Below are 20,855 nucleotides of genomic sequence, written 5' to 3' on the forward strand. Positions count from 1 at the left end.
GATCCAGGGAGGACTGAACCAGGGCCAGGGAGTAACAATATTCCTGTTTGCTGCTGGTACTGAGCCCTGTACTCAGCAGTCTCCATGCTTTCACCCAGGTGGCCTTTGTGACAGGGCAGTGGGGGCCTGAGAGAGAGGCAGAGCCTGCTTTCAGTACAGCTTTGCACCACCCCAGAGCAAGTGCTCTTAACCAAGATGGGTCATCAGAGAGCCCGGGGTAGCAGCCTTTGGCCTTGGCCAGAGCCGACTGGTTAAGACAGGGAGTACCCAACGACCTGCAGCGTGTAGCCCCAAAGAGAAAAAGGAAGGGATTAGTGTCATGGCTTAGCAAGAAGCTCCCCTTGGCACATTGGAGAGCACCCAGGCCAGCCCCTGCCAGAGGCTTCTCTCTGGGGAGACCGGACAGCTGACAGGGCAGCTGAGCAGATATAGCAAAGCTCACCCGAGGGGCCCTCTGACTGGGGCTGCTGGGCCAGCCAGCTAGGGCTGCTGTGGACATGTGGCCGGTTCCACAGCAAGGGGTCGGTCTGGGAAGCTATGGCTCTGACTTTGCAGGGAGTCTACCTGCCAGATTAACCAGCTGGAAGAATGAGACCCAGAGGCATGAGAACTCTGCAGCTTCAGATTTGGGCTCGCCCCACCGCATTCTCCCCAGACGAGGATCCTACAGTTCCTTCAACTGAAACATGAGCCACCCAGACAGTCAGAATCTTTTTTTAACATCTGAAGTGCCCCTGGAAACTCAGAGCTCCCAAAATGGTGCCCGTGGGTCAGTTTCCATCTCTTGATGGGCTCATGGGGACCAGGGGTGTTTTTAAAACAGCGGCGCTTTTGACAAGAGTCCCCAGCAATTACAAATGAGGAGATTTCACAGAAAAACCCAGTTTTCTGTCTTTTCTTGAAATTCAGAACACGTGACCTCACAGAACCTGCAGTCCTGCAGTCGTGGGCTGGAGCTGAGAGGGCCCCCTTGAAGCTGAGGGGCGACCACTCCCCCTGTTCCACTGCACGCCCCAGCCCGGCCCACGAAGCTCACAGAGGATGGACAGCCATCCCTCTCGGCTTCGGGATCCAGAGGCACCCACCCCCGCATTTACTCTGCAAGAGGGAAACTTGCCTGGAAGGGTCACAGGTGGACTCGTGAGGGGGACTGGGAGACTGGGCCAGCATGAGCCTGTCCCTCAGAGCCTCTGGGGCATCCAGGTCCCGTGCCTCCCCTCTTCCCAGGCTCACCATCCCCAGGCCACCGGGAGGAGGACTTACAGTGGCTACACATTTACTGAGCGTCTACTGCATACACGTCAAGTGCTGTGCTAAGCGCTTTAGAGATACCCTGTCTCCTTTAACGTAAGGCAATTGTTTGTGGTCCGAAGCAGCCAGAGGCCAGACGCGAGGCAGGGCTGGGCATCCATGCCAATTCCTGGCCGTGGGCGGCCCTCTCCAAGGGCTCTGGCCAGGAGGTAAGGAGGGAGAGAGGAATGACAGAGGCGGGGCCTCCCCAGGGCTGCTCTGCCTTTCCCAGCCACCACGGAGCTGCCAGCCCAGCCGTGGGGCTCTGAAGTCTGAGGGGAGGGAGGCCTCTGGAGGGGATGGGTGCTCTGGCAGGGTGGGCCCCTGAGCGGGGCATCTGCTTCTCCTCACCGGCAAAACAAGGCCCGCAGCTGTCCAGAGTGAGTAGGCAGGGCTGACACATGACCTCGGCAGCAGCGTGGGGCTAAAATTAGAGCGGGGCTGGGGCGGGGAGGGAGAAGCCAGCCCCGGGCCAGGCAGCCAGGCCTCCGGGTTGGCCGCCACCAGCCCGGGCGGTGACCGGGATCCAGAGGGAATCCCCAGGCTGAGACACTGACCCCACGGGGCTGGGACGCACCGGTCACCTCCCGCAACCCATGGGGCCCGAGGGGCACGCTGGGGCTTGCTGAGGAGCGGGGAGCCCAGGCCCACCTAGCGGGCACCCCCAGGCCTCGGCGCCAGGGAGGAAGGAGGAGCAGGAGCAGGAGCAGGAGCAGGAGGAGGAGGAGGAGGCGCCCATGCTGCTGCTCCTCACCCTGTGGGCCTCGGTGCCCTGCCTGCTGTTGGTAACCCTCTACTTTTTCTCCTTCGCAGGAGGGAAGAGTGGAGGAAACAAAAAGAATGATGGTGTGAAGGTAAGCCCCCCGGGGGGCCTGGCAGGGCCGGCATCGGCATCGGCATCGGCATCGGCATCGCGTCGGGCGGCAGCGTTTCCGCCCACAGGGCCTGGCTGGCGGGGCTGGGGCGAGGCCCAGGCCTTGCCCACGGTGTTCCGGGCAGATGGGGCAGATGTCGTCCCTCGTGCGGCCCGGGCCGTCCCCAGGATTGGCGGGGGCAGGAGGGGGAGGGGGGCGTTAAAGCAGATGGGCGAGGCAGGTGGCCTGGGGATAGGGCGGGCGCCCAGGCAAGGGGCAGGTCTGAAGGAGATCTCTGGTTCTCCGGGATGGGAGGACCGGAAAGTGAGGGTACAATGAAGAGACAGAGCTGATCGTGACCCCTGACCCCGTGCGCACCCCAGTCCAACCCACAAAGCCCACGGAGGAAGGATAGCCACTCCTCTTGGCTTTGGGATTCAGAGACACCCACCCTCCCCTGTCGAGGCCTGCCGGTTCAGTGCCAAGAGTCCCCTCCTCCCCTGACCCAGGCCTGTCCTCCATCCCCACCCCTGATGCCCGAGCTACTTCTTTCCACACCCTGCTGACCCCTCCTTCCCACCTCTCTCTTCTCCTCCCTCTGCTCTCTGGGGCCTGCCCCCCCTCTCTGCACCTCCCTTCTCCCCTGCCACTGGCTTGCCTTGTGGGTTCTCCTCTCTTGAGACCCTGCCTTTTTCTGGGCTCAGAGCCCTGACTGGCCAGGGACTCAGGGCTGGGCTGTGCCCAGGATGCTGGAAGGTGTGGGATGCTGTCCAAACACAGCCACCCAGGTGGGCTGGTGGCTTCATGGCTTCATTGTAGTGCTATTTATGGTCTCAGGCCACTGGCTTTGGTTTAGGGGTTGCATGGAAGGGGGTCTGGGCTGGATGACTGGCTGAGGGCAGGATTTGGGCCTCCCCACTGCTTTGAGCCTTCCAGGGTCTTGAGTTTTCTCATAGGTACAATGGATGCGGTGGGAGGGGGGTAGACTTCATGATTTCTAAGATTTAAGCTTTAAAAACAGAAAAGAAAAGAAAAGAAAAGAAAAGAAAAGAAAAGAAAAGAAAAGAAAAGAAAAAGAAAAAGGCAATAAAACTCTCTCTAATCCCTTTTCCTTCTCATCGTGGGTACTTGAAGAATACATAATTATTTGTTTATCAGCCAAAGTCAGTGGTTTTCAAACTGAACTTCTTGGAGTCTGAACGTTTTGGGGAGGCACCCTTGGCAGTGGATGGGGTAGAGTAGGATAGTAAGGAGGCCGAGCAGAGAAGGTTCTGGGCTTCGCTCGCCCACTACAGCCAGAGCAGCTCCGTGTTACAGACCTCGCAGTGGTTAAGGGAGCCAGGGCGGACTTAGCGGAGCTGGAAACCTCAGCCGGTTATTTGAATCCCTTGAGCCTGTGTTTCCTCATTCCATCGAATGGGGGTAAAAGGGATTCCCACCTCCCAGGGCTATTTGTGAGGATGAAGGAAGATAATAGGCTTTGAGGAGCTAGCAGGGGTACTGGCGTGGGATACATGCTCATGAGATGCTAGTCAGCATTGTCTTTTCTGTTTTCTAGATTGCACTTTCAAGTAAGATTCCTCTTGAAAACAAAGTTTGATCAAGGAAGTATTTGGCAACACAGATCTAAAGCCAACCCAGTTTATAAAGTTAACCCACGCTTATCCCAAATCCTATGATGGAGTCCAGAACTGAGCTCTGGTTTACTTGCTGTTTTGGATTACCCATGAGTCAAATTCTCTCCCCTGTCTAATTGGAAAGGGTATTGGGGGAATGTGCAATTTGAGGTTGGCCCAGTTTGGAGCAACTGGGGCCCCCTTGGCCATAGTGTGTAGACACTGGGGGTGCTGGGTTCCCCAGGAAAAAAAAATATTGGGAGTATAGGACAGAGGCCACAGGTGCCAGTGGGCTGTGGCCCAGGTCAGTGGAGGAGGAGGGGGGCAGAGGGTGGGCTACGCCATCTGCTTGGCTCTTAGGTGTGGCCCTGGCAAGGGCTGACATGCAGCCATTGGGTGTGAGGTCAGGGCCTCCCTCAGGCTGGGTCTTGGGGTGAAGCTCTCTTCTGGCTCCTCTCCAGGCAAGGCCAGGAGGCAGAGACGGCCTGAAGGCAAGGGCATCACCGAGCATGGTGGAACTCTGGCCAGTCATTGCAGGGCTTACCAGTGGGCACAACAGAAGAGAAAGCCACTCTTTCCTGCAGCAGCAGGACAGACCCCAAGTGACTTCTCAGGGTGGCGCAGGTGTGGATGAAGAATAGTCTCCCCAAAGGCTATTCCTGGCCAGACCGTCTCTTTGCCCTTTATGGGGGTGGAGAAGGAGGGAAGTCCAGCTGGAAGACGACAGTAACCAGGATTTGGGGAGCCCGGCCTGTAATATGTCCCTTTGGGCAGGGGGTTCCGTCGTGTATTTCACTATGAATGACGCTGAACCTCAAGCCAAGAAGCCGTGGGTTTGCAGGGTCCCATCTTCCCCTCCTTTGGAGACCTGGGTCATCGATTTTGTGCACCTGGGTCATCTGTACAAGGGGAGAATGGCAGGTGTTCACTGGGGCCAGTAAGAGGCTCGCACCAGAGTGGGCCTTGGGGAGTCCCACCAGGCCCTCCGTTAGCCTATCCGTGTTCAGCCCCCATGGGGAAGTGCGTATTCTTACAGCTTGGTCCCTAGAGACACCACCAACCTCGTCGGAGGCTTAGCTGGAGGCCCAGTGATTGCTGGAGGGAAGATGGGCTGGTTGGAGAGCAGAGCTGCAGAGTACTGTACTTTATACTGTACTTTATGGGCTTTTCGAGGCTAATTTTGCCTCTATTTCTACCGGCTTCGCTGACCCTAGAACCATGCTTCTCCACATGGTTCTGAGAGATGTGACTCTACTTTTGGTGAAAGACCCCGGTCAGTATGGGGTTATGATTAGTATCGTCATCATCCGTGATCCAGGGAAATGGAGTCTTTCTGTTACTGAGGAGTGACGGCCCCCTCCCAGCCACCACTAAGCCCCTACTTCTCTGAGGAGCGGCCGACTGCTCCCACCCCTCAACCCCACTCACTGCCCCCTGTTGGTGTCCCATCCGTGCCATCGTGACCCCTCTCCCCCATGTCCCATCCTGTCACTGTATGTTCGAATCTGATGCAGTCTCTGCTCTGTGTTCCCTCCTCGTGTCCCGCCTGGAACCCTGGCCCCTGTGTTCCTCAGGTTTTTGCTGATGGCGAGCTGGGAGGGCCTATCCCCTCCCACATACGCTGTGCCCGGCCGGAAGTGAGGCCGACCTAGGGCTGCTGCAGGCTGCTGGCGGTGGGACTCACACTGTCTATCCAGATGTAGGGACCCGGAGCCTTGACTCCAGGCAACGCCCAGTGAGCCCCTTCTGCTGTTTGTGGGAGGCTCCTGGCCCTCAGAGGCTCTGGATCTTAGAGTCAGAAGGCCCAGAATTAGACCTAAGGATCCTCGGAGAATAGCCAGGGCCTCCCCCGGGGCAAAGGCCCACCCTGAGGGCATCTCAGGTCCTTTCCCTGCTCCTCCCCCCACAGCACAGCAAAGAGAACAGCCTCCAGGCCTCTCAGAGGTGAGCGCGTCCGGGAAGGACGAGCCTGTGCAGAGCACTCAGGCCTGGAGCCTGGAGGCCTGGATGGAGGAGAAAGCCTGCCCTCGGGGGTTCCAGCCTCTGCTCCGCTACCGGCTAGCTGGGAGACCTCGGGCGGTCACTGCCTGGCTCTGGGCCCCAGCCTCCCATGCGTGCAAAGCAAGGGCCAGTCCTAGACCCGCAGCCTTCCCTGAGGGCTGGTCTTTACGACTCCCAGCTTAGAGTGAGAGAACGAGAAGACAGTCTGCATGTGTCCTCTCTCTTTCTCTCCTTCCCTTGGTTCCACAGCCAATAATACAAACGAAGCTGCAAATCCTCCAAAAGCTGGACTAGGAGGGATGGCAGGGCCCAGCTGTGCATCTGGCCATACCTCAGTTTCTCGATCAGTGTAAAGGAGCTGAACGGGCCTGTCGCCGGGAAGCTGGGGCCGCAGGCAGGGTTTCGAAGGCCACTTAGAGGACTGGTTTCCACACCCAGGCCTGCTTTGAAGTTACCTGGGGATACTGTTTAAAATGCAGATGCCCAGGCCCCACCCCAGACCTAGCTATGGAACCCCTTGAGGGGGCCTTGTTATGTTTCTTTTCGACAAGTTTCCCAAGTGATTATGACAGTCAACCAAACCAGGAGAGGGGCTCTTTCAGTAGAGACACATGGGGAGGCTAGGAGGAGGCACTGGGCCTCATCTCAAGACCTGAGCAGCCTTTTGTCCTGTCAGAGCTTTGGCTTCCAGAGGCCTTAGGCAACTGGCATCCAAATCCTAGGATCTGTTTCCGCCATCAGGGCTTGGTGTAGAGGAGCCCTGGTCCAGGGGAGGCTCGGCCTGGAGCTGCTGGTCAGATGGTGAGCCCCAGGTGGCTGTGCATGAGGCCCCCCCACAAGAGCTTTGGGCTGAGAGAGGACCAGCCCTGCGAGGGCAGCTCTTGCTCACGGCCCTGACTTCTTGCCCCAGTGCCACGCTGGCAAGGGAGGGACTGTCGAGGATGACCCTGAGGCCCATCATCCTTCCAAACCTCCCCCTGTCGTCCGTTTCTCTGCTCCCTGCCGTTTCTCTGCTCCCTGCCGTTTTCACTCTGTGTCTTTTCCTGTCCCATCTCTTCTCCTTGTTTTTCCAGAAAAGAAAGTCCAGTTCCAGCGTTCAGTTAATGGTGAGTGTCCGCCGTCTCCCAAACGCCGGTAAAATGCTGGGCCTCGAACCCTCGCTCCTGCCTCCCTCCTGCAGGCTGCATTGGGAACCCGGGGCGGGGGAGAGGGTGCTCAGGGCATGCTTGGTACGTGTGCCTTGTGTGACAACATGTGTGTTGCGTGTGCGTGTTGTTTGCGTGTTTCTGTTGACACCTCCCACTCCATGGCCCAGACCAGCAGCCTGGCAGGTAGACCAGAGAACGCCCTCAGGTACGCAGGTTGATTCGAAGCCCATCCCACGTCCAGCCCTTGGCTTCTTGCTTCTCCCCGCCCTCTGCTCTGGAACTCATCTCAGGGCTTGATTTGTGCCAGTTGCGGCGAGTGGGGAGGGGGGGCTTGGTTTGGCCAAAGGAGTGGGCGCCAGAGAGGCCCATCTTGAGCTTCTCGACGCTACCCAGGGCCCGCCGGTGGCAGAGGAGGCACCAGCCCCTGCCTCTGTCTAGGGGTTCCGGCGGTGGCATGGTGGCCCACATCCCTCTTCTTCTGATCCCATGGCTGTCTCCCCCAGGTGTGTGGTTTTTCTCCCACTGAAAGGCCCAGCCTCTCTCACACTGGGTCTCCCCACCTCTCTCTCTTCCTCTCTGCCAGTGTGTGTATTCCTTCCCTGTCCTGTGGCCACCATATGCCTCTCTGCTCTTCCACACCCCCTCTTTGCTCCCTCAAGCAGACAGGGCCGGGGAGCCCTCCCAGCCCTTCCAGAAAGGCCAGGGTTCTCCTTGCATCCATCCCTTCATCCACGCCCCCTGCCACCAGCCACCTGCTTAGCTGGGCCCTTCCCCTCCTTAGGCTCGGAAGTCTGGCAGGGTTTTCAGTGCAGCATCTGGATGGCAGAGCCGGTGAGGCTTACAGAAACCGGGCCGCAGCATCAGGCAACTGGGGCAGGGGCAGCCCCCCCAACTGGCCGTGCCTCGTCCCGCTTGCCAGCTGGGCCTCACCGGCTCCTGTGTTCTCTTTGGCAGGAATCTTCAGAGAGTACCAACACCACCATTGAGGATGAAGACACCAAAGGTAGGGGGGGCCTTGCCTTCAGCGTCTGGGCCCCCCGGGCCTCCCGGCAGGCCCCCTTCACTGACAGCTCCAGCTTGAAAGGGCCCCAGTGCCAACCGTGTGTCCTGCTCCTCCGCAGAGACCCAGCTGTAGCCCCTTGCAGACTGGGCACACTGCAGGGCACTGGTTCCCCGCGTGAGGTACTCAGTCCACCAGTGGTGTGCACATGGACTTTTCTTATCGTGGGGTGATGTAGGTAGTTTAGTACACTTTTTTGGGGGAAAATGAACATATTCAAGTCACAGATGTGTCATAGGGGTATGTACATTTTCTTTTTGAATTTTCCAAAAAACGAGTTGATTTTAGGGGCACCTGGCTGTCTCAGTTGGTGGAGCATGAGACTCTTGATCTTGGGACCGTGAGTTCAAGCCCCAGGTTGGGCATAGAGCTTACTTTAAAAATTAATTAATTAATTAATTAATTAATTAATTAATTTAAAAAATGAGTTGATTCTAGAAACATGAAGTGATGATAGGAAAGGAAGAGAAAGCAAAAATTCAGAAAATCCAGTTGACTGGGGTACAAGGAGCATTGCCCAAGACCAACCCAGACATGCAGGGGTTACTGTGGCCAGTGGCTGACAGTCCCCAAAGGGTTTCTGATGGATGAGGGAGCAAAACCCCAGATAACTATGACCAGCTAAGAGCAGAACGAATGAGGACGGTGACAGGGAGAGTGCTGCCTTTTGCGGGACACCTGGTGTACGCTTTACATTTACCTGAGCTGGGAGGTAGGTTCTGTGATCAAGCCTGTTTTACAGCCTGGGAAACAGAGGTTGTATAAATAGGCCCAAGGTCCCCTACCTCACAGGGTGGAATCAGGATTTGAATCCTGGAGCAGTGTGGCTCCGGGGCCCACCTGGTAATGGTGGCTCAAAGGCTTCAGTGAGTGGCAAGCATGCTTGGAGTTGGAGGAGGAAGGGTGAGTGTCACCGTCTGCTCAGGGGACACCAAATCCTTGGGTGAGTTAGTGATGTCCTGTGGTTCTGCCCACACCCGCCGTCCTTGTCCCACGGGATAGGGACACTAGCCTGGGCGAGGCTGGGTGGGGGGTGTCTCACACTCAGCACATGTGGGAGACACCTGGGGAGTCTCTCCAACCTAGAAAGGCACCACTGACCTGGAGGGATTGCAGCTGTACCAGGGTAGACATTTCTCTGTTTAGATGTTGGCCCCTAAAAGAGTACAATGGAGGGGCAAAGAGCAATTTATTATTACGTAACAGCTATTTTTGCACACAGTTGCAGTTCCACCTTTAAAGGCAGTTTGACACACTGAATACCGTGACTACCTCCTGACTCTGCCCAGATGCCTTGGAAGTTCGGCCTCACCCTGTGTGTCCCTCTGTGGTCATTCTGAGCAGGGCGCGGGGGCGGTCACTCTAACACCACAGCCTGGTGTTAGATCAAATCGGTCTTGGACGATGGCACCAGAGACGACCTTTATTAATTTTTTAAAAAGATTTTATTTATTTATTCATGAGAGATGCAGAGAGAGAGGCAGAGACATAGGCTGAGGAAGAAGCAGGCTCCCTGCAGGGACCCTGATGCAGGACTTGATCCTGGACCCCAGGATCACACCCTGAGTAGAAGGGAGATGCTCAACCACTGAGCCACCCAAGTGTCCCTAGGGACAACCTTTAAAAACTGATTATCTTGAAGAAAAACTCCCTGTTGGGGTCAAGTGTGCATTCTAAGTCCCTCAGGTACAGTTTTCCAACCACATTCCCAGCCCTGGGCCTGTGGACTCTGATTCCATAGATTTGTGGTGGCTCAAGACACGGCATATCCAAGACTTTCCCCATATTTGACGCTCTCTGTCCTTGTGACAAGAGGCACTGGGAATTTGAAAAGACTCGTTGTGGCCTCATAATGCTGGTCTCAGAGCAGACAGGGATCATAGAGGTGATCTGGCTCTGTGCTTCTTCACTGCGGTCCCTTTGCTGGGTGACCTTAGACAACTTACTCTACCTCTCTGAGCCACAGTTTTCCTTTAGTAAAGAGATGACAACAGTATCAGTCTCAGAGGATTGCTGTGTGGATGAAATGAGAGGCTGCGTATAAAGTGGTCTCACAGTATTTGGCGCTGGTAATGGTTTAACACATTTTAATTTCTTTTTTTCAAACTGGAGCTTATAGCTGAATGACAGGAAGCCACATGAGATTTTTATGGAGCATCCATGTTACTCAAAGGTTATTTTAAGACAGATGGTTATATGTTAGAGAAATATTTGGAAAGGTATGCAAAATTTGTCTGTGTTGTAAATGTAAATGTGACCCATCGAAGACACTTTCCACCTGGAGTATTGACTCTGGGTGGCATCCCTGAGGCCCCACATTTGCTGTCACCATCCTCTGCTCTAGAGAGATCAGGATGGGGAAATTTGTGAAGTCCCTTTCCAGAAAGGGGAAATCAGGCCCAGGCGCATCCAGGTTAGTAATGGCAGAACCAGGATCCCCATTCCCTGCCTCAGTCTCCCACATGTAAAAGGCCATGTCTGATGGAAGGGGCTCCGCCAGGAGCTCATCCCTGTGTTTGGCAGGAGAGAGGAGCTCTGTGCCTCAGCTTCTTAGCTTCTTCAGGCCTCAAAGTAAGTTTCAAAAAAACCATTTTCTGGTGTTAATTTGTTAAGTCTGCTCACTAAGTGAGAATAGCAGCTGGTGGGGTGGATTCTGACCTAACATTCAAGTTAATTAGAAATGTCACCCTCTAGGGAACATTTGCCCCTGAGCACAGAGAGAGACATTAATATTTCAGAGCACCTCAGGCTTACTGCACAGGACTCTGGCCCTCTGAGCTGCGCAGGGCTCTGCTAGGCTTCCTTCCCACTTCCTGCCTCCTACTGGTCAGCTCCATAAAAAATTAATTTCCTCCCCAACCCAAAGAGCTGCCTCAGAATCTAGGCAGAGACATTCTGGGAAAATACCGGTCAGGAATGTCGATCCCATCTTAACCCTAGCATGCTGTGTGACCTTCAGACAGTACCTTAACCTCTCTGGGGCCTCCGCTTTCCCATCTGTCTGGGAGCACTCCTGGACTGAAAGGGTGAACACCTGGCAGATGAGAAATGCCAGAAGTGGCTACTGAGAAGTTGTTGAATGAATCTCTCACACAGCAACAGGACTGCTGAGGGCAAGGGAGGGACCCAAAACCAGAGTGATTTTCTCCAGATCTAAGGAGCACCAGATTCCCAGAGATGAAGCTAATAGGGAGATTTCTGCCCATTAGATTTCCACTGCTGGCAGACTTGATGTCCTGAGTGGCTAGGCACAGCCAAGTGAGGCCTTGTTTCTGGATGCATTGATAGAGGCATAGTGTCCAGAATTGGGGAGGGAAGAGAGTGCTCCTCCAGACCTGATATTCTGCAGTATTCAAGCCACATTGAGACATTTAAATAGCTTGAGGACCCTCAAAGAGTGGATGGCCAGCTTAAGTCAGATCCTGCAAACCCAATCCTGGAGGCTTTCAGCCCTAGAAAGAGAAACCTAGTAGAGGGGGAGGGCATAGGGTCTGGGGAAGCAGGTGCACACCTTGGGGCCCCAGAAGGCAGAACGGGGAAGAGAATTATAACAATGGGCTTTCAGAGGGGAGAGTCTGACTTAGAGGAAGAAGGAGGTGGGCAAAAAGGGAGAGAGATGCCAGACAGCATGTCAGGCTGCATATCAGGCTGCTGGGAAGCATCCCTGCCCTGGCTAGAGACCAGAGGCTGTCCTCAGAGAGAACTTCTAATTCAGAGATTTCCAGATGATAATGATCATGGCTCTTATTCACGGAGTGCCAGGCACAGCCCTAAATGCTTTATACGATGCATCATTATTGACATAAATGAGTTGATAGAAAGGGCTTGGAACAATAGACAGTTCTTATGAGAACCATGTATGTGTTCGTTTTTTCTACTGATGCATCCTTAACAGTCCTCAGAACCACCCTGCGAAGTAAGTACTGTTAGAAGCTCCGTTATGCATAGAGGAAAACTGAGGCATGAGCAAGTACCGTGCCCAAGGTCACAGTTTTTTGGTAGCAGAGTCAGGATCCAAACTCAAGGAGTCCGGCTCCAGAATCCATGCTGCTTTCCTAGCCTCTGAGGCGGCAGCGAGCTGCAGCCCGTAAGAGTTAGGGCATTAATTAAGCACAGGTGCATGGGATGTCAGGCTGGAAGGAATCTTGAAGTCTGTGCTGGGAAAGCAAGGAGGTGGCGCAGGTCCCATGACCTGCCAGGAGCATGTGGACCCGCTCTGGATCATCGCCTCGAGTCTGCGTGGGTGTGGAATGAGGCGTCTCCTGTCGGCCAACAGGCCAGGCTCTTGGGCTCCTAGGGACAGAGACCACCTGGCAACTGGGTAGATTCCAGCACACAGTGTGAAGACAGCAGCCCCAGGCCCTGGTTCAGTCCACCCAGTGATTCATTCATTCCTGCCTCCTCTGCCCCCGCCCCAGGCAAGGCCCGGGAGTTAGCCAGCCGAGCTCGTAGTCCAAGACAGGCTCATTCCCAGCCCCGGCAAATCTTAGCAAAGCCAGGAGATAAAGACTCAGCCCCTCACTGTGCTACAGACATTGAAGATGGTGACCTGTGTGTCTAAGGAGCGCCCAAGTGTGCCAAGAGCCATGCTGGGCACAGGGCCCCTGCCCTGAGGAGTGTGTGATGGGCTTTGGAGCCACAAACACTGGCTGGGGGGGTCAGCTCACAACAGCAGACCAGTCAACCGCTCTCCCCTCCAGTTTGCTCATCTCTGACATGGAAGTGACAGCCACATGAAGTTGTGCCGTGAGGCTTCAAGATTCTGCAGGCTGAGCGCATGGCACAATGCCTGGTGTACTTGCTGGTTCAGTGATGAACACCTGTGGGGGCCAGGCCTGGTCCAGGTATCCAGTGGGACGAGGGCAGCCATGGCCCAGCTTCCATGGAGCATGTATCTGAGTTGGGAAACAGACAAGTGTATGGGCTTAACCTGTCAGGGAGCATGCGGGGTGTGGGGGGTCCTGTGGAAGGGCCCTGGGGTGGGAGCCAGACTCTGCACCAAGACGGTCTATGTCCTTGGGCAAGTCAACCCCTTGCTAGGCCTCCATTACCCCCATAGTTTGAAAAGGAGGCTAAGTCCCTGGTCCCCAAAGGTTCCTTCAGCCTGGATGGTACAGGATTTTGTGTGCATCTGGGCCTGTGGTGAGCTCCCTGGCATCAGGCAGGGTGGGGTGGTCCTGGGAGTGGTGAGGAAAGGGTCAAGCACAGGGCCTCAGCCAGGCGTGCTCCCTCCCTCCCTCCCAGACTGAGACATGGCAGCGTGCCCGTGGACCTCACCAGAGCTGCTCCGGAGGCCAGCCAGCTGCCTGGGTTTGAAGTGAAGCTTGGGGCTATGGTGGGGAGAGCCTGCTCCAGGGAACCACATGAGGCTTCTGGTGGGACAGTTCTGCTGGGAGCCAGGACACCCGGCTCCATCTCCTAGTGCATCAGATTGGAGGGGCACTGGCCCCGCGAACCTCCTGGGGTGTCTGTGAGGAGCAGGTGTAGCAACTTGTATAGGAGGAGGCAGGAAATGGCAGCACTTAAAATGTGTACCTACTAGGTGCCAGGCGCTGTGTGCACATTGCCTCATCCCACATTACCCCATTAGTGGGAGGGGGGGTGCCGTTGTCACCACCTGATGGTCTGGGAAACAGCCCTGTGGCCTTGTTGCACAGCTTGAGGGGACCTGTGCGGGGATAGACGTGAAGTCCGGTGCTCAAGTCTGGGTGTGGCACTGAAGGGATGAGAGGTGGTGCTGTTTCCACTTCACAGATGGGAAAACTGGGGTCAGAGCAACACACATTGAATACAAAAGCTGACGCCTAAACCTCTACCAGAAAGACCAGCTATTTGTCGTGTTTCAGGGGTGGATGGGGGAGGCCAGGTCTCAGCAACTGGGATTCGTTATGCCTAGAAAGTGCTGAACCGCTCAGTCAGTGCCCAAGTCCTACAGGCACCCAAATGGAGCAAAAAGCTTACCCAGACCTAAGGGATGAGTCAGCCCTAAGACCTTCCTTAGGGGCCCCAGTGTGGGCCCAGAGGGAGCCCCTGCTTTGTGGCTGCTAGTGACAACCACCACTGTTGACCTGGTTTTGATTCGGGTGGCAAAGCAAAGGGACAGAGAAGCGTATTTTGGAGTCAGCCTGGCTTCAAATCAGGCCTAATGTCAGAACGTCGGCCATGCCTGCTTCACTGAGGCGAAAGCTGCCAACGGGGACGCTGGCTCTGCCCTTTGCAGCTGAGGGGGATTTCCCTGTCTTTTCCCACCTATGCTGGGCCTCAGTTTCTGCTTCTGTGAAATGGGAGCAATGCTACCTACCTCCCAAGGATGACGTGAGGCTGACTGAGACCGTCCCTACGAGGCCCTCAGGTCCCAGCTCAGGGTCCAGCACATGACAGGGACTCAGAAAATGGTAGCTGGTGCTTCGTTACTATTACTATCATTTCTCTGTGTCTCCTCCTGCCTTTCAGTGCGGAAACAGGAGATTATAAAAGTGACAGAGCAGCTGATTGAAGCCATAAGCAATGGAGATTTTGAGTCCTACACGTGAGTCGGCTGGGTCCACTCTGCATGTCCTGCCTGGATTGTTGTGCAGGGGGCACTGACGGCTAACTTTGGGGGTCCTCATCTCTGACCCTCATTCACTCCCTCTGCATGTGCAGTGAATCAGACTGAACTCATTATTTCTGTGTTGCATTCAGACTGTATGCTTTAATGAAGCTTTCTGTTCACAATACTTCTCTGTATCTCGGTCCTCCCTCTCCTCGTCCTCCTCCTCATGTCTTGTTCCCCAGGAGGAACTCCAACAAAACTCCTTTGCTTCCCTACCGCAGCATGGGCCTCCGCAGGAGATGAGCGGGGAAGGAGGGGAGGGAGGCGGGCCTCTCCTCAGACCTGCTGCATGGGCCTGCTCCTCACCTTGGACCTCCTCGGGCCTCTGACCTCAGGTGGGCAGGAGCAGGCAGGAATCCGTAGGGTGTGTCCTCCAGTGAGCAGGGGTGAGCCAAAGAACCTCAAAACAGAACCTTAAATCCTCTGGGGGAATAAGGGCGGGTGTCCAAAAATAACATGAAATGAAACATGGTATGAGATGTCCCCTGCCCACCGGGACCAGCCTTTCAAGGGGCGGCTGTGTGCAAAGGCTGGGCCGGAGCGCCCTCTAGTGACCACCCACACACTGCCTGGTCTGGCGCAGAAGCAGGTCCCAGAGAGCCGAGGATTCCGGAAGCCTCTGGTCTCCCAAAGGCTTTGCAGGCCAGGTGCATTTTAATTGTGGGAGGGTTTCAGCAGCAGCAGGTGGCAAAGCCCTAGCAATCCACTGCTTCTGTCAGAGGAACAAGGACTCTGGAAGGTACAGGTGTGAGACTGAGACCGCATGTACGCGTGTGTGCATGCACTTGTCCACACATGCACGTCTGTGACTGTGTGCATAAGAGGTGTGCACAGGTGTGTGTGCACGTGTGCACCTGGGTAAAGCAGAAGAGCACAGAAGCATGCCGTGAAACGGGTCTTGCAGCCAGCCCTCAAAAGAGCTAAATCAGTCGCGGAAAGAGCCAGAGAGTATCTCTGGAAGGATACAGCCGGGAGGGAGGGAAAGAGAGGTGGCCTCTGTGGACCCCCAAACCTCCCACCCCTCGCTGTGCCATTTCTGGGGCCCCCCCTCCCACCTCTGTGATGTCCCTTTCTCCGGCATGTGCAGCCTACCCTAGGTTCTGACCCCGTGCCATGACCTCTGGAGCCAAAGGTACCCTGAGTCTGGCCCTGTAAAACTTCACTCACGGGGCCTCAGTATCCCTAGAAGTTTAATGGATTTGGAGCAGGGGACCTCTGAGTCCCTTCAGAGTCAGGGGGCCCAGAGACCTCCTGGGGAGGGGCTTCTCCAGGGAAGGGCACCCAGTCTCCCGGACACCTGGAGCTCAGACCCCCAACCTTGAAGGATTCTGGAACTGAAGGGTCCTTTGCATCTCATACGGTCTGAGCAGAGCTCCCAGCCCCCAGCTAATCCATTCAGAGAGTCTGAGGTGCTGAGTTGTCTGGGGTCACGTGGACAGGACAGTCAGAGAAGAGCAGGGGTAGAGCGCCCTGCATTCACCACAATGTCCAGCTCAGACAACGCGGGGCCCCGATGCCTGTCCTCCCTCCTCCCCCCAGGGTGGGATCTTTGCTTGTCCCGAGGTCCTTCCTGTCCTCGACCTCATTGTCATTTTACCAGGGTCTGTGTTTTGCCATAGATCCCAGAGGCCTGGGGATGATGGAGGCAGATTTTCCTCCCTCGGCCTGGCTGCCAAGGTTTCCTAAGAGGCTGACACCTGGGAGGGAGCTCTGTGCTGGAAATATACGGCTTCCTCCCAAGCATGACTTCCTGGAAGGCTATTTTCCTCATGTGACAGAACAGGAAACTGAGGCTCCCATAGAAGGGGAAGCTTTAAAGAAGCAAAACGCACCCGTCCAGGGACGTGCCTGCTCTGAGAGCAGAAGTCACTTTCATGTGAAGGAAAGGTCCTCTCTACCCCCACTTGTCCCCCACCCCACCCCAGGAAAGCAAACTGGGAAAAGCCCCTCTGGCCCTTCTGTCCTGGGCCAGGAGATGCGGTTTGGAGCGGAGCATAGGGGCCGAGTTAGCCCAGCCAGTGCCTGAGGGCTACGCACGCACAGAGCTTCAGGACCCTCGTGGCACTCTTGCTGGGTGATGTGAAGCCACCTGCTGGGGGCCTCGTAGCCAGTGAGTGGCAGGACCAGGACTGGAAGCCAGGCTTCCTAGTTCTAAATGGGCACCCACAAGTGGGCGGTGGGTGCCTCAAGGTACAGTCTGGAAGCCCTTCTCCAACCCAGTGGCTCCACTGATTCTGTGAGGTGGGCACAATGCCTCCGATGTGGCAGGCCCACCCTCCTCCAGTCTAGGCCCCTGGAGTTAGAGGGTGGCCCCAAGAGGCCACCCCGACCCCTCTTTCTTCTGACTTCCTCCCCCAGGAAGATGTGTGACCCCGGGATGACAGCCTTCGAACCTGAGGCCCTGGGGAACCTGGTCGAGGGCCTGGACTTCCATCGATTCTATTTTGAAAACCGTGAGCAATCCCTTCTCTCTGGGGTGCCTGTTGTCTGCTCGCGTTCCATGTCCTGCCGGATGGCACAGCAGGGTGACGGGCAGGGCCCCCGGGGCAGCTCAGGAGCCAGCGAAGAGGAAGATCCCGTGTGGACAGGGGTTGGTACCATCTCGGTTCCCTCTCATAACCCGGGCCCGTCCGACTGCCAGCTGTCCCTCCTGGGGCTGAGGATGGGGACCTGGGACAAGCGTGACAAGCCCTCCCAGCCCTCTCCTGCCCCTGCCCCTGCCCCTGCCCCTGGGAGGGCGAGGGGAGGGCCTTTATTCCCCGTTTACAGATGAGAGAGCCTTCCTGCTGGGCATGCACCCCATCACAGCCATCTAGATGCCTGGGGCCACCCTGACTGTCCAACTGGTCACAAGCTGGCTGGTGGGCTGTTAGGCCTGTGGGTGGTCAGTCCTGGGAAGAGGAGGAGAGCCGAGCTCACACTGCTGTGCCCCTGCCTGTTTGTCTAGGTCTCTGTCCGCATGTCTGTCCTTCCTAGGCCTCTCCTCTGTGGGAGAGACCCCGGCAGCTTTGCAAGCAGGGGCTGTCAGGGGGCTGAGGCTGGGCCTGACCCAGAGCGCTTTCTGCCTGTGTCCACGTCTCACCTTGGCCAGGGGTCAGACAGGGACGAAGCAGAGCACGTGCAGGTTAGACTTATCAGCTCAGGACCGAGAGGAAGGCCCTGAGAGGTGGCATTCCCAGGGGTACCCCGAAGGGAAGGCATGTGCCGCTGAGCCGACACAAAGATGATCTCTGGCACATGTGGAAACGGCACTGGTTCGCACAGTGAGAAAGTTGGTCCCTTTCTAAATTCTCTTTCAATACGTCTGGCTTCGTCAGGAGCAGAGGCTCAGCTGGGCGTTCGTTAAACACCTCTTCCCACACTTCCTAATTTCTGTCTTCATCAAAGAGAGCGCAGTCTCAGGCTCAGATCCCTTGCAGGCAAGAGCATGGAGCTAGAATTACATAACTTTATTTCATTTATGCTGGACTCGTGATTAAATTTGTGTTCTGTGATACTGGCTGTTCATTCTTGATTGCACTAGACAGTTTTCTTTTAAAATCAATTTACATAAATTAATGAGGTGTATTGATTTAGGGAAATATCCTTTTAAACATTTTATTTATTTATTCATGAGAGACAGAGAGAGAGAGAGAGAGAGAGAGAGAGAGGCAGAGATACAGGCAGAGGGAGATGCAGGCTCCATGCAGGGAGCTTGACATGGGACTTGATCCCGGGTCTCCAGGATCAGGCCCTGGGCTGAAGGCGGCGCTAAACCACTGAGCCACCCGGGCTGCCCCAATTTAGGGAAATATTTTAATGAAGGAAGTGCAGGTAGATGGCAAAACCAAAAGTGGCATTTAAGTGACTGAAAAAGGATCTAGTTCAACTCTACCTCACCCAAAAGGGGAAACTGAGGCCCAGAGAGAGAAAGTGACTCATCCAAAGGAACCTGGAAAGTCAGTGGCAGAACCCAGTCCTGACTCACCCCTCCCCATCCCTGCCCTGGGCTGCCTCTTCTCACCTGCATGTTAGCAGCCGCCAGCTGGACACTTCTCTCCTACCTGCACCCAATCTGACTGTACCTTATAGACAACCAGAGCCCAAGAGCACCCCAAAAAAGCTCTGAAGAAGGAAGTTGCCTTTCCCCTTGATTAATCAAACTCTGATGCTCCAAGGCTAGCAATGGAGGTTAAATTCTCATGTAAAGAGAGGTGGCTGGACCCCAAGGGTTCTCGTGACCCTGGAGCTCCTTGACTGATCACCATGGCTGCCTCTATATGGGTCTGTCCCCTGCAGGTGCTGATTTCACAGAGTGAGCTCCCCAGTCCCCACTGAGCTGGCTCTAAAGGCTCAGAGATGGCAACAGGAAAATAAACACAAAGAGAAGGCTGAACTAGCTCTTGGCCTGCGTCCAGGCAATGGTCCCCATCACAACACCGGCCCCCTGAACTCGAGGTTTGAATGCCAAAGGACCCACGAGTGTAAGACCCAGAGCAACTGCCTGCCCCGGGCCAAGTCCCACCACCCTGCCTGTTTTTCCCTGCTGGAGGACTTGGCCCTGCCTCCCACGCTCCCCACAAGGGTGGCTGTTAGAAGGCTACAGTCTATTCAGAGACACACATTAGGATGGTCATTTCTTTATAAATGTCCCCCAGAACCCCAGCCCTTGCCAAGAACAGCAAGGCCCAGTGCCCTCAACAATGCTGAGCTTGTTTGTCTCTTCTGAGATTGTTCTAGATTGTCCTAATTTAGTCCCATCTGGACACTGACTTCTTTTAGGTTCTACTGCATTTCTTTCAGAAAAGTAGCCCAGCCCGGGACAAGTCAGATTGCTTCTCCGGACCTCAGTTTCCAGATGTGTTTAGTGGATGCATTGAACTGGATGGTCTTGAGTGCCTCCAGCCCTGGGTGCAGTCGAGGATGCTTACAGGGACCTCCTTGCATTTTGTAGGAGGGCCACTGGGTGACCTCTGAGGTCACTCCCAAGCCTATAATGCAAAAGCTCTACATTCTCTTCGAGAGAGCCCCAAATTGTAAGTCTGTTAGTCTACATTTGTAAGATTCAGTGATTTGGTGTTTGTAGCCAAAGCCTAGGTCAGGCGTGATTATAATATGAGGGATGCTTTCAGCAGTCCTGGGGAAAACAAAAAGACATTTTACATTTTCTAGGAAACCCATGTCTCACAAACCTGGCTGGGCATCAGCATTGGAGGGTGGGACAGGAGAAAGAGGCTTTTTAATAGTATAGATTTTTGAATTGTCACCTTTAAGAGCGGAGGTGGGAAGTGTATATTTTAAGTCAATTCTCTGGGGGATGTGGATCTACATTTGAGCTACACTAGAAGAAGCCATGAGGGTTCCTCTGAATCCCAGGACCCTGGTGACCCCTGTCCAGCCACTCCCTGGGTCATTGTCTTTCTGTGCTTTTGTTTTCCATCTTGCTAAAAAAAATCGAGGGTTCCTAGAACCAAAATAATTAATAATAATTAATAATAATAATAATAGTGGTTCATATTTTTCATAGAGAAAGCTAGTTTCAGGTATTTTTCTCAGTTCTGTCATGATTACAAGAGCTTTGCATTTCCACCTGACTCTGGCAAACTCCATGACCTCACTCCATGACCTCCGATTCCATCCTTAAAATTCCAAGATCCTAAGATTCTACAATTTTAATATCAGTCAGATTTCCATAATTCCATATGTCAGGAGTAGGGGCGATGCATCGGGGTCCCCAGGCCATATCTGGACTGCACCTATGGTTCATGCGGCCTGCATGTTGTTTTAAATTTGAATTAGACGCCAATAATAAAAATGAGGTATTATCACATAAGAATCCAGACTTCTAGACTCTCCTGAAATATCAGGTGTGGCAATGTGCGTTCCCCTTACAGCTGACCCTTGAACAAAATAGGTTTGAACTGTGTGGGCCCACTTATACACACATTTCCCCCAATAAATACAGCGCAGTACTATAAATGTACTTTCTCTTCCTTATGATTTTCTTTTTTTTTTTTTTTTAAAGATTTTATTATTCTTGAGAGAGAGAGAGAGGCAGAGACACAAGCAGAGGGAGAAGCAGGCTCTATGCAGGGAGCCTGACATGGGCCTCCATCCCAGGTCTCCAGGATCAAGCCCTGGATCCCGGGTCTCCAGGATCAAGCCCTGGACTGGCGCTAAACCGCTGAGCCACCTGGGCTGCCCTTTTTTTTTTTTTTTTTTTTTAAGATTTTACCTTATGATTTTCTTAATACCATTTTCTCACCTCCAGCTTACTCTATTGTAAGAATATAGCACGTAATACAAATAACA

At 54.7% G+C, this 20,855-nt stretch overlaps 1 protein-coding gene across 3 annotated transcripts in view; it reads left to right on the forward strand.

Moving 5' to 3' along the window:
- Positions 1 to 20,855, forward strand: part of CAMK2A (calcium/calmodulin dependent protein kinase II alpha) — a 64,940-nt gene that overhangs the window by 39,622 nt on the left and 4,463 nt on the right. For 2 of the 3 annotated variants that reach the window (XM_077895914.1, XM_077895913.1), the window contains exons 13-16: positions 2,104 to 2,144; positions 7,864 to 7,912; positions 14,423 to 14,498; positions 16,923 to 17,017. In XM_077895914.1, the coding sequence (XP_077752040.1) occupies positions 2,104 to 2,144; positions 7,864 to 7,912; positions 14,423 to 14,498; positions 16,923 to 17,017 (261 nt within the window). Of the gene's footprint in view, positions 1 to 2,103; positions 2,145 to 6,834; positions 6,868 to 7,863; positions 7,913 to 14,422; positions 14,499 to 16,922; positions 17,018 to 20,855 lie in introns of all 3 variants that reach the window. The other variant, XM_077895912.1, reaches the window with a different exon arrangement.

This window comes from Canis aureus, chromosome 4, assembly GCF_053574225.1.
Source record: "Canis aureus isolate CA01 chromosome 4, VMU_Caureus_v.1.0, whole genome shotgun sequence".
Taxonomy (NCBI): Eukaryota; Metazoa; Chordata; class Mammalia; order Carnivora; family Canidae; genus Canis; species Canis aureus.